This window comes from Vombatus ursinus, unplaced genomic scaffold, assembly GCF_900497805.2.
Source record: "Vombatus ursinus unplaced genomic scaffold, bare-nosed wombat genome assembly UNPS02003292.1, whole genome shotgun sequence".
Classification (NCBI taxonomy): Eukaryota; Metazoa; Chordata; class Mammalia; order Diprotodontia; family Vombatidae; genus Vombatus; species Vombatus ursinus.
The window spans coordinates 12,137,916-12,148,903 of NW_020943070.1; the positions used below are offsets into that span (position 1 = coordinate 12,137,916).

The window sequence follows — 10,988 nt, forward strand, 5'->3', positions numbered from 1 at the left end:
GGGGGGGGCACGGGCTGCAGAGTGGGGGGCAGTAGCCCTCCCCTCGCCAAGCCCCGAGACGTACCTGCTTAGGTCCTCGGCTTCCATTTCGCGCTGCTCTTCCAGTCGGCTGTTCCCTGTCTTAACAACGAGCTGTCGATCCCCTGCCGAGGCGGAGGGCACCGTCACAGGCCGAGACGGACAGGTAGATGGATGGATGGATGGATGGCTGGAAAGAGACGACAGGCTCAAGGCAGAACCCAGAGCTTCTGCTCCGCCTCCGAGAGCGCCCCACCCCCTCCCTATCGCTGCTCCTCTCCGCCACCGTCACTCTCCACGCCTTTCTTCCCGGTAGCCAATCCTCGAGCGGCTTGAGTACACGTGGTGCGAGGAGCCGACCAATCGACTTCCCTATGGCGTGGCCTGCCCAGTAACTTTGCCTCAAGGGCTTTCGGGATAGAGAAAAAGGGAGGGGGGGAGGGAGGAGGTTGGGCTTGACGTCAGCGTCTCTCAGCATCTCTGCACTGGACTTGTTTACCACGGGCCAAGCGGTGGAAAATTCTAGCAGAACATGAAATACGCAGGCTGCACAAACTGGAGTATTTGGAGCTGCTGGGATCATGCAGTCATATAATCCAAAATGTTAAAGCTAAATCTCTCATTTACCAATGCCAAATTAAAAATAATTATTACAATTTTGATGGGACAGTTAAAGAACGCTGAACCTGGAATCCAGAAAATCTGAGATCAAAACCGACTTCTGACACTTAATAGCTGAGAGCCTCTCTTAATCTTTGCACGGTTTACGCATCCCTAAAATGGATATAAAAAATAACACCCACATCTCAGGGTTATGAGAATAGAATGAGATAATATTTGTAAATTGTACAAAGCACTATATACTGAGGCCCCCAAAAGATAATTCATAGGAACAGAGAGCTGGAATGGTCATTAAAGAGGATATCTAATCCAAGATGGTCATTTTACAGTTGAGGATACTGAGGACAGAAAGGCTAAATAATTTTTTTTTTAAACTTGTTAATTAATGCAATTTTCAGTGATATTTGAAAGGTCCTGGGGAAAGGAGGAGTTGTCATAGGCGTGGCATCCAGAACAGGTCATACCAGCCTGAGCTATGTTCTTTTTGACAGGTTACAAGACTAACTGATCCAGAGAACGCTATAGCTGTAGTTTACTTGGATTTTGGCAAAGCATTTGTGGTTTGAAATTTATTTTTACCATTCATTCAAACATTTTTAAATTCCAAATTCTCTCTCCCTCCAACTCCTCCTACACCCATTGAGAAAGCAAGCAATATATCAATTACCTCTGTGAAATCATTAGTAAAGCATTTAATAATGTATCTTATACTATTCTTATGGAGAAGATGGGAAGATATAGATTGGATGATAATACAATTGGATGGATTTAGAACTGTTTGAATGCCAGACTCAGAGTATTTGTTAATGGCTCTATCTTGACTTGGCCAGAGGTCTCTAAAGGAGTGTCCCAGAGTTCTATGCCTGCCCCGTTGTGTTTTTTAGCATTTATATTAATGACTTGCATAAAAACATAGATGATAGGTCCATCAGAAGCAAATTACACAAAACAGAAAGGATAGCTAATAACAGAGTCAGAATCCAAAAAAATGTTGGCAGGCCAGAGCACTGGGTTGAATCTCATAAGATGGAATTCCATAGGGATAAATTGAGGCAAAAACTCAACTTCATAAATACAGGATGGGGTAGATGTGGTTAGGGAGCAGTTCTTTTGTTTTGGTGAGGCATTTGGAGTTAAATGACTTGCCCAAGTTCTCACAGCTACTGAGTGTTACGTGTCTGAGGCTGGAGGGCCTGTGCTCTATCCATTTCACCACCTAGGTGCCCTCCTCCCCCTTTTTTAAGAGCTGAGGGTTCTAGTGGATTGTACATTCAATAAGAGTCATCAGTAAGGTGTGGCAGCCAAAAAAAAAAAAGTCTATTCCAGGATTAAGAAGGTAATAATCACTCTGTACTCTGCCTTGGAGAACTCTGCCACATCTGGAGTACTGTGCTTAGTTGTGATAATAAAAATAATAACAGCATTTATATAGTGCCTTAAGGTTTGCAAAGTACTTCACAAGTTATTTCATTTGATCTTCACAACAACCCTCCTGGGAGTTAGGTGCTCTTATATCCCCATTTTACAAATGAGGAAACTGAGGCTGAAAGAAGTAATGTGTCTAGTGTCACTCAGCTAGGATGTGTCTGATGTAGGATTTGAACTCAGGTTTTCTCCAAGTTCAGCATTTTATCATATAATTTTGCATGTTTAGGTTATATGTGTAGTCATGGATTTGTCTAAATATAGCTTCAAAGGAAGCACGAATAGATATGTCTAGAGTGTCTTTCCGCATCCTACTCAAAGGGAGACTTTGATTCCTGCCAAGAAGGGAAGCAGAAGGTTGGTTGGAGGCAGAGGCCGGCCACTTTATTGTGCTCAGACAAATAATAATACCGGGCTAGAACAATGTACATGTCTCTTCTCCATCTAAATATTGTTAGTCTAGGGAAAATAATGTTCATGTTCAAGCTGAACTACTAATCACCCTCCCATAACTGGGAAGGAGTGTCCCAAGCTATATATCCAAGGCTTGACTCCCCTTCCCATCAAAGGCCAATTTCCAAAGATCACATGTAGCAAATAGCAAGTAAACCCATTTATCCAAGCCAGTAGCAAACAAAAATCATAAAATTTATGCAGATGAGAATATAGCTAACAATACATAGAGTGAATGAGCCATCTCATTGGAAATGAGATAACTTAGCTCAACCAAGATACAGAGTCACTAGTATTACCCAAGGGGATTTTCCCAAAAAGTCTCCAACATGGCAAGCTGGAGATAGGATCATTATGATTGAAAAGCCAGTTTCTGCACATGTTGGCTTCTTCTAAGGGTCTTTCTCTTTCTTCAAGAGCCTGAAGAGAGTGTGGAATCACACATCCCCTTTCTCAAAGCTGGAAGCCAGAAGACCAGAATTTTTTTTCTCCCGAAGTTTCAGCAGTTCTGCTCCTGAATTGGGCATGGAGCTTTGAATAATCACTCTGCACTAGTTACAAGAGTCTAGAGGCAATAGGCTTTTAGCTGTGGGTGACACTGGGGAACACAGTTTAAGGATGTTGATCAGCCAGAAAGTGACTAGAAATGGGCAGTCAGGATTGTGGGGGGCCTTGATGGTGGATAGACCTCAGACAAGCATCAGCTGAAGGAATTGGGGGATATTTAGGCCAGAGAAGAGAAGCCTCAGGGCGACAATTTTAGCTGTCTTCAAGGATCTGAATGACTGTCGTGTAGCAGCAGAGCAATGAACAATGGGGAGGAGTTGAAAAAAAAAATGCGATTTTAGGTTTGATATGTGGGGAAGGACCTCCTGGAAAATGAGGGCTGTCCAAAATTATAATGGTGACCTGGAGAGGTTCGCCCAAAAAGATATGGATGACTTGCTTTTAATGATAGCGTGCCAAGCCTGGGGACAGGAAGACCTGAGCACAAATCTGGCCTCCGACACTTACTGTGTGACCCTGGACAAGTCACTTAACCCCGTCTGCCTCAGTTTACTCATCTGTAAAATGGCAAATAAATATCAAACCACCCCGGTCTCTTTGCCAAGAGAACCCCGGATGGCGTCACAAGGAGTCGGACACAACTGAAAAGTACTGAACAACAACAGTTGTTCCAGGGGCTTCCAGGGGAAGGGGCGTGCCCCGCACGGCCGAAGCCCCTTCTCATTCTCCCAAGGAGCCTCGGATCATGCGGAGGTTTTTCCGAGGGGGCGTAGCCCGGGTGTGCGCCCATCAGGGGGCGGAAGCGGAAGCAGCAGTCGCAAGCCCCGCCCCCGACTGCGCACCTAGCGCCGCCCTTCGGCCCCTCGGGAACCGTGGCTTGGGGCAGAACTCTGGCGGCCCCGGTACGCCGCTTAGGGACCGGGAGCGCCGCGGGGCTGACCTCCGCCCCTCCTGCTCTGGGCTTGCACTCGCGGCAGCCAGTGGCCCCGCGAAGGTGCGCGCGCAGCCCTAGACCCCCCAGCGCGGACTGACGCCTCGGGGGTGCGCGCGCAGCTCTGGCCCTCCTGTCCGGACTGACGCCTCGGGGGTGCGCGCGCAGCTCTGGCCCTCCTCTCCGGACTGACGCCTTCGGAGTGCGCGTGCAGCCCAGTACCTTCCTGCCCGGGCTTGCGCTAGCTGCACCCAGGGGTTCCCCGGGGTGCGCGCGCCGCCGCCCAGGCTCCAGCTTGGGCTGCAGCCAGTCTCGAGGTTCTGCCTGTGAGTTAACGGGTCTAAACTAGAGCACGTGTTGCAGACAGCCAGGCCCCGGAAGGCTCCGCCCTGGGCCGACCTTGACCTTCCAGCCCCCACCCCCCCAGGAGCTGCATTCCAAAAGCCCTTCTTTCAAGCAAGCATCCGTTGCTTAGCACTGGGCTTAACACCTAGTAGGCTCTTAATGCCTGGTTCTTAATTGATCAGTCGATTAGAAGTGGATGCACAGCCAGACCCCCCATTTCGGGGCTGCTGCCCAGCTTGCACCTTAGTTACTGTCCGTTGTCTTTGCAGGTCCCAGCCCGCAGCTCGACATGCCCGCGGGCGTGTCGTGGCCCTCGTACCTGAAAATGGTCGCAGCCAGCATGGGGGCCATGCTGGCTGGGGCAGAAGTGGTGCACAGGTACTACCGACCCGATCTGGTGAGTGAGGGTCGGGGACTGTGGGACTGTGGGCGGCTGTCTTGTTCTCTTAGCAATTCAATCAGCTAACATTTATTTAGCACCTTCCAAGCCCTTGGTGCAAAGACAGGGTCACATATAAAAGTCCGTCTGTCAAAAAGCATTTATTAAGCACCTACTATGTGCCAGGCATTGGGGGTGCAAAAAGAGGCAAAAGACAGCCCCCGCCCTCAAGGAGCTCACAGTCTAACGAGGGACACAAGCATCAATCAGTAAACATTTACTAAGCACCTACTATGTGCTGGGCACTGTGCTAAGCACTGGGGATGGAGAGATTACCAGGGGGCCCACAACACACACACACTCAGATCATTAAGAACGGTGGCCTTGGAGAATTGTCTTGGATATAAAGAGGTCAAGTGACTTGCCCAGCTTTCACCCAGATCTAACTAGCTCCAAGGTCACCTCTTTACTCTGCCAAGCTACACTTAAATGTTTGTAGGTGAGATAATATATGTAATACATGTAAGGTGTTTTGCAAATTTTAAAGGGCTCTATGAAGTTACCTGGTACCCACTGGATTTGTATGCTGTCTCTGGACGCTCCCTTGTCATTGTAGTTTGAGGCTCAGTATTGATATCTGTGATTTCTTTTCAGACTATACCTAAAGTCCCCCCAAAACGTGGTGAACTCAAGACAGAGCTTTTGGGGCTGAAATCCAGAGAAGAGCAAGATCAGATTTCTCAGCAGCAGTGATCTACATGGTCAGCATTTGACACAGGGACTTTTACTCCATTTTTGTACATGTGGACAGTTATTTTGCTTGACCAGATACACTCAGGGTTCTCCATGAACATTAATAAATTCATCTGTATTTGTGGTTTGACTTGTGTGACCTGAGAATTATTTGAATGAGCTATCCCCAGCCTTTGGAATGTAGTTTGGAAGCTATTTAATTTGGTTCTGGATATAATATAGATTACATGTGAAACATTTTGGAATTAAAACTTTTGTGTTGACTTCTCAGTAGTTGACTTTGTAAAATTTTCTTTTTTTGGTCATGTACTTAACAAACATTTCAACATACAAAGAAAAAAAGGGGAATGTGTATATCTTTATATATATATGGAGAGAGAGAATATATTGTTTAATCTCTCAGTGTCAATTTCTTTATCTGTAAAATGGATACTACAGTAGCATTTACCACTGGGTTATGGTATCAAGTGAGATAACATGGAAAGGACTATATAAATTATTATTTCCATGCAGCAGTATTGTCATAATCTCATTGATGTGGTACCCCCTTCACTGGTGCAGATTGCAACTCATAATCGTTCAGTCTCTTCTCTGGTTCACTCATTGCCCTTCTCTTTTGATGGATCCTCTGTAGAGAATTTGTACAATTGACTGGAGATCTTAAGGCTCTTTTAGGATTTCCTGGATATCAGGGCACTGTAACCACCCCTAATCCTTGAATCAGCCTGTTAAAATAGGCTGAAGTCAGATTCTGAAAAGCTCAGGCAGCCAAACAGGAATTTGTATTTGATCTTGTTAGCAACGGGAAGGCATTGAAGTTTCTGGAGCACAGCAGTGGCGTGGTCGGAACCTGGGCTTCAGAAAGCTCACTTTGGCAGCTGAATGGAGGATGGGCTGGAGTGGGAGGAGAATGAATGGAGTTAAGACCAGGAGGAGCCCGTTTCAATAGTCTAGGTGACAGATGAAGGCCCTGGTGTGAGGAGACACAAAGGATGGCTGTTGAGGAGATAGAGTAGACAGGGCTTTTGCAACTGATTAGGTCATGGCAGGGGTAAGAGAGTGTGAAAAAAATTTAGGTTGAAAACTTGAGAAACTGAAATAATGGTGGGGTCCATGACAAATGAAATCATGGGTCCTTTCGTTTTTCCTTAGCCTATTTTTCTAAGAACTTAATTATTTTTAAAAAAATTTACCTTGAATTCTTGAGAAGGGAGTTTATGTTAACTCTTATTACCAAGGTCGGGGCTGGTCACCATTCTCTGGTCAGGCCCTGACCAGTGCCAAGCATAGAGAGACAAAGATTTGGTTTTAAGATTTGTTTTTCTTATCCCATACCTTTCTTATTTGTGGTATTACAGCATCAGCCTTATTTTTCACGTAGCTGAGCAGCAGTGCAAGAATGGAATTCTATCTTCGGGGCAGCTGGCTGGCATAATGGATGGAGTGCTGGCCTTGGAGTCAGGAAGATGCAAGTTTGTCTCTTTTCTCATATGCTTGCTAAGTATGTTGTTGTTCGGGCCGTTTCAGTCATATCTGACTCTTCGTGACTCCCATTTGGGGTTTTCTTCCCAGAGCTACTGGAAGGGTTCGACATTTCCTTCTCCAGATCATATTACAGATGAGGAAACTGAGGCAAATAGGGTGAAGTGACTTGTCCAGGGTCACGCAGATAGGGCGTGTGTGAGGCTGGATTTGAACTCAGGAAGATGAATCTTCTTGACTCCAGGCCCTCTATCCACTTCCAACACCTAGCTGCCCGTACTAAGTATGTTCCCCTGAGTAAATCATTCAACCTGTTACCTCGTCGGCAAAATGGGGATGATAATGGCGCCTACCTTAGTGAAAAACTGATACAGAGAACTGGTTTGCAAACTTTAATGTTGGCTATTTGTCAGTCAATAAACATTTATTGCACAGTGCCAAGCACCGGGGATACAAAGAAAGATAAATGACAGTCCCTGCCCCCAAGAAGCTTAATGTTTGATAGGGGAGACGACATTCAAACAATTAAAAAAGCCATAGACAGGATGAATTGGAGATAATCAGCAGAAGGAAAGCACTAGAATTAGTGTTAAAGTGTTGGGCCGCTGGGTGGTGCCATAGTACACGGAGCCCTAGGCCTGAAGTCAGGAAGACCTGAGTTCAAATGTGATCTCAGACACTGGCTGTGTAACCTTGGGCAAGTCACTTACCCCCGTTTGCCTCAGTTTCCTCATCTGTAAAATGAGCCAGAGAAGGAAATGGCAAACTACTCCAGTATCTTTGCCAAGAAAACCCCAAATGGGGATAGAAGAGTGGGACACAACTGAAAACAATTGAACAGCAATGGGCAAAGCTTCTTGTAGAAGGCAGGATTTCAGTTGGGACTTGAAGCAAGGCAGGAGGCAGAGATGAAGAGGGAGAGGGGGACAGCCAGAGAAAATACCTGGAGCCTGGAGATGGAGCGCCTTGTTTGAGGAGCGGCTAGGAGGCCAGTATCCAGGCCTAGGAGGCCTGGATCAAAGAGGATGTGTAGGGCAGTAAGGTGGGAGGAGTGGCTCCATTATGAAGGGCTTTGAATGCCCAAAAGAGAATTTTGTATGTGATCCTGGAGGCAGCAGGGAGATACTGGAGTGTGCTGAGGAGGGGGCTGACGTGATTGGACCTTTGCTTTAGGAAAAGCACTGTAGTGGTCTAATGGATGATGGATTGGAGCACTGGATTCTAGCTTCAGGCGGGTTTAGGATTAGCACTGGCGTGTCAGGGATCTCCAGAAGGCCACTTTGTTCAGAAATGTCCCAGGGTTAAGCAGCTGCTATTTAAAAATTCCCCTTCGGTGCATTCCTTTAATTAGACAATTAGAAAAATCCCTAGGTCACAGGGGAAGCGGCTAGTGGGAGAAGCCAGGCCTTTGGCGGACTGTGGGCTCAGGCAGTCCACTCTCGTGATGGGACAACCGAAAAAGCTGTCTTCTTGGTCTCGACTGTCATAGAAATAGAACAGTCTGAGTAGTTCACCCGTGTCTTGGAGATTCCCTGGTCAGGCCCCCTCTGGAGGGTGTTGCTTAGTTCTAGGTCCTGTGTTTTAGGAGAGGCATTGACATGTCTTAAGAATGGAGACAAGGAGGAAGAGGGCCGAATCATGGCCAGATGCTGTGGGAAGAGTGATGGAATTGGGGGCAGAATATCTATATTATGTTCAAACCCTAGGTCTGCCAATTGCTGTGGGACCTTGTGACTCTCTGGGCCTCAGTTTCCCTATTTGAAACATGAAGGGGTTGGACTGGCTGACTTTGAAAGACTTTTCTGGCTCTACAATCATGATCTGGGGAACTTGGGATATTTAGCGGGGAACTTTTATGGGGAGATGGGGGAGTTGTCTTCGGGTATTTAAAGAGTCATCCTGTGAAAGGATGATGATGATAAGACTGTGTTCAGAACTAAGGTGGCATATTTAAGAGAAGAAAATGTTAACTCAAGTTTCGAGTTAACTTACTAAACTAGAAAGTTGTCCCCAGATGGAATGACTTAGCTGAGTTTCTTGTCACCGGCAATTGTACAAGCACAAGCTAGGTGACCACTCATTGCATGACGCTTCAGGTAGGGAGAGAGGAGATGGAGCACAGACTTCGAGCAGGCGGGGACCTCAGAGGCCTATTAGACCAACCTCTTTATTTTACAGATGAAGAGACCGAGGGTCAGAGAGTGATTAGAAGTAAATCGCCCAAAGTCAGAAAGGACGGTCCCAAGAGATCAAAAGAGAGGGATCATAGGTCACAGAAGGGACTTCAGAATCCTTTATTTTACACATAAAGAAACTGAGGGTCTGAGAGCAGAATGGCCCTGAAGTCACCCAGGTAGAAAGTGTCAGAGGGAGGCTTTGAACTCAGGCCCGGGGCTCTCCTTTCTACTGGACTGTCTCCGCATGGCTTCTATGAAAGTTTCCTTAGGATTCCGATTCATGATTTGGTCAGGGGTGCAACTGAAAAGCATTGCTCCTTATGATATTACAGCTAAGTTAGAAGATAGCAGACCTCAGCTATTGGTTGGTTTTTTTTTCCAGTCTACTTCTGACCCATTATTGTTATTATGAATAATTGTATTGATAGATAAAATCTGTGAGAAAGCGTTTTTTCCACTAATGTCCTACTTGGAGGCTCCTGAAGGCTCTCCCTGCAAAGGGAACATCCCGGCAAGCCTTCCTCATCAGGCTGGAGATACTTCAAATACAGGCCCCGGTGCAGATGGACGGTGTAGCGGTCCTCTGAGGCTCAGTCTAACTAACAGGGGAAGGGTTTATTGTCGAGTTGGCCACAGTGGGAGGTTTTTTTTTCTTGGGACAGCAACTTTTAAGGAACACGTTCCCTAAGTCGTAGGGGGGCTGCTGGGGCCGGGGGGAGTGAGGGAGTGGAGGAGGGGCTGGGGTGGGGTCTTAGAACCTGTATTGATAGATGGGCTAACCTACTTTGGCTCCAGTCATTCCTGAAGTAGTAAAAGCCCATGGAGGTTTTATGGTACAAGAGATACAGTGATGTCTCTGGAGTCGGAAGACCTGGGGTCACCTTCTGCCTCTGACATTTGCTATTTGTGAGATCCTGGTCAAGTCCCTCAGTTTCCCTCTCAGTTAAAGGAAGGAATTGTACTAGAGAGCCTCTGAGGTGCCTTTTAGCTCTAAACCTAGGAACCTGTAAGTCACTTTATGTCCCCAGGCCTCAGTTTCCTCATCTGTAAAATGGGGATAATAGTACCCGCCTTCCAAGGTTGTTGTGAGGATCAAATGAGGTATTTGTAAAGAGCCTAGCACAGTGCCTGACACTTAGTAGATTGGAATCCAAAGGGCTGGACTTGAGGACCTAGAGGGCCACACGTGTCCTCAAGGCTGAAGGCTCCCCACCCCTGCCCTATAGGAATGTTGTTGTTGCAGCTATTATTCTATAAATATTCATTTTATTATATTATTATATATAAATATATATTATATATAACTTAATATATTATATTAATGTATTATTATATAAATGTGTGTATCTCTTCCCCCACAGATCAGGACCAGAATAAGATTCCTCCCAATTGGTACAGTCGTTACTGTTGGTAATAGCATAATAGAGGTATGGGATCTTAGAACTCAGTATCATTCTGTAAGCACTTATTAAGTGCCTGCTATATACCAGACACTGTGCTAAGGGGTGGGGTACAAAGAAGCAAAAACCAGTCCCTTGAGGAGCTTCCATTCCACCGGAGAAGACCACATGTGCACACATCAGCTACCTAAAGTCCACCGCAGAGCTAGAAGGGACGTTAGATATCATCTAGTTCTACCCTTTCATTTTGCAAATGAGGAAACTGAGTCTAGAGAGGTTAAATGATTTGTCCAGGGTCACACAGGAATTCGAACTCTGGTTTTTTCCTGACTCCCAATACAGCACTCTATCCAGTATATGCGACAGCTAGGTGGTACCATGGTGCATAGAGTGCCAGGCCTTCCTCGAGTCAGGAAGACTCATCTCTCTGAATTCAAATCCAGCCTCAGACACTTCCTAGCTGTGTGACCCTGGGCGAGTCACTTCACCCTGTTTGC

At 46.3% G+C, this 10,988-nt stretch overlaps 1 protein-coding gene across 1 annotated transcript; it reads left to right on the forward strand.

Annotated features, from left to right (window-relative positions):
* The first annotated feature begins 4,169 nt into the window (after positions 1-4,169).
* CUNH12orf73 (chromosome unknown C12orf73 homolog) lies at positions 4,170-5,562 on the forward strand. The gene is made up of 3 exons (XM_027873673.1): positions 4,170-4,281; positions 4,570-4,697; positions 5,334-5,562. Exons 2-3 carry the CDS (start codon positions 4,590-4,592, stop codon positions 5,430-5,432), a joined length of 207 nt encoding a protein of 68 aa, XP_027729474.1. The 5' UTR covers positions 4,170-4,281; positions 4,570-4,589; the 3' UTR covers positions 5,433-5,562.
* Positions 5,563-10,988: the final 5,426 nt, after the last annotated feature.

What these genes read in the sequence shown, in the direction of transcription:
- CUNH12orf73 (XM_027873673.1), top strand. Translation starts at nt 4,590, where the DNA reads ATGCCCGCGGGCGTGTCGTGGCCCTCGTACCTGAAAATGGTCGCAGCC. An exon ending in GGTACTACCGACCCGATCTG is followed by an intron (nt 4,698 to 5,333) that starts GTGAGTGAGGGT and finishes ATTTCTTTTCAG; the next exon opens with ACTATACCTAAAGTCCCCCC.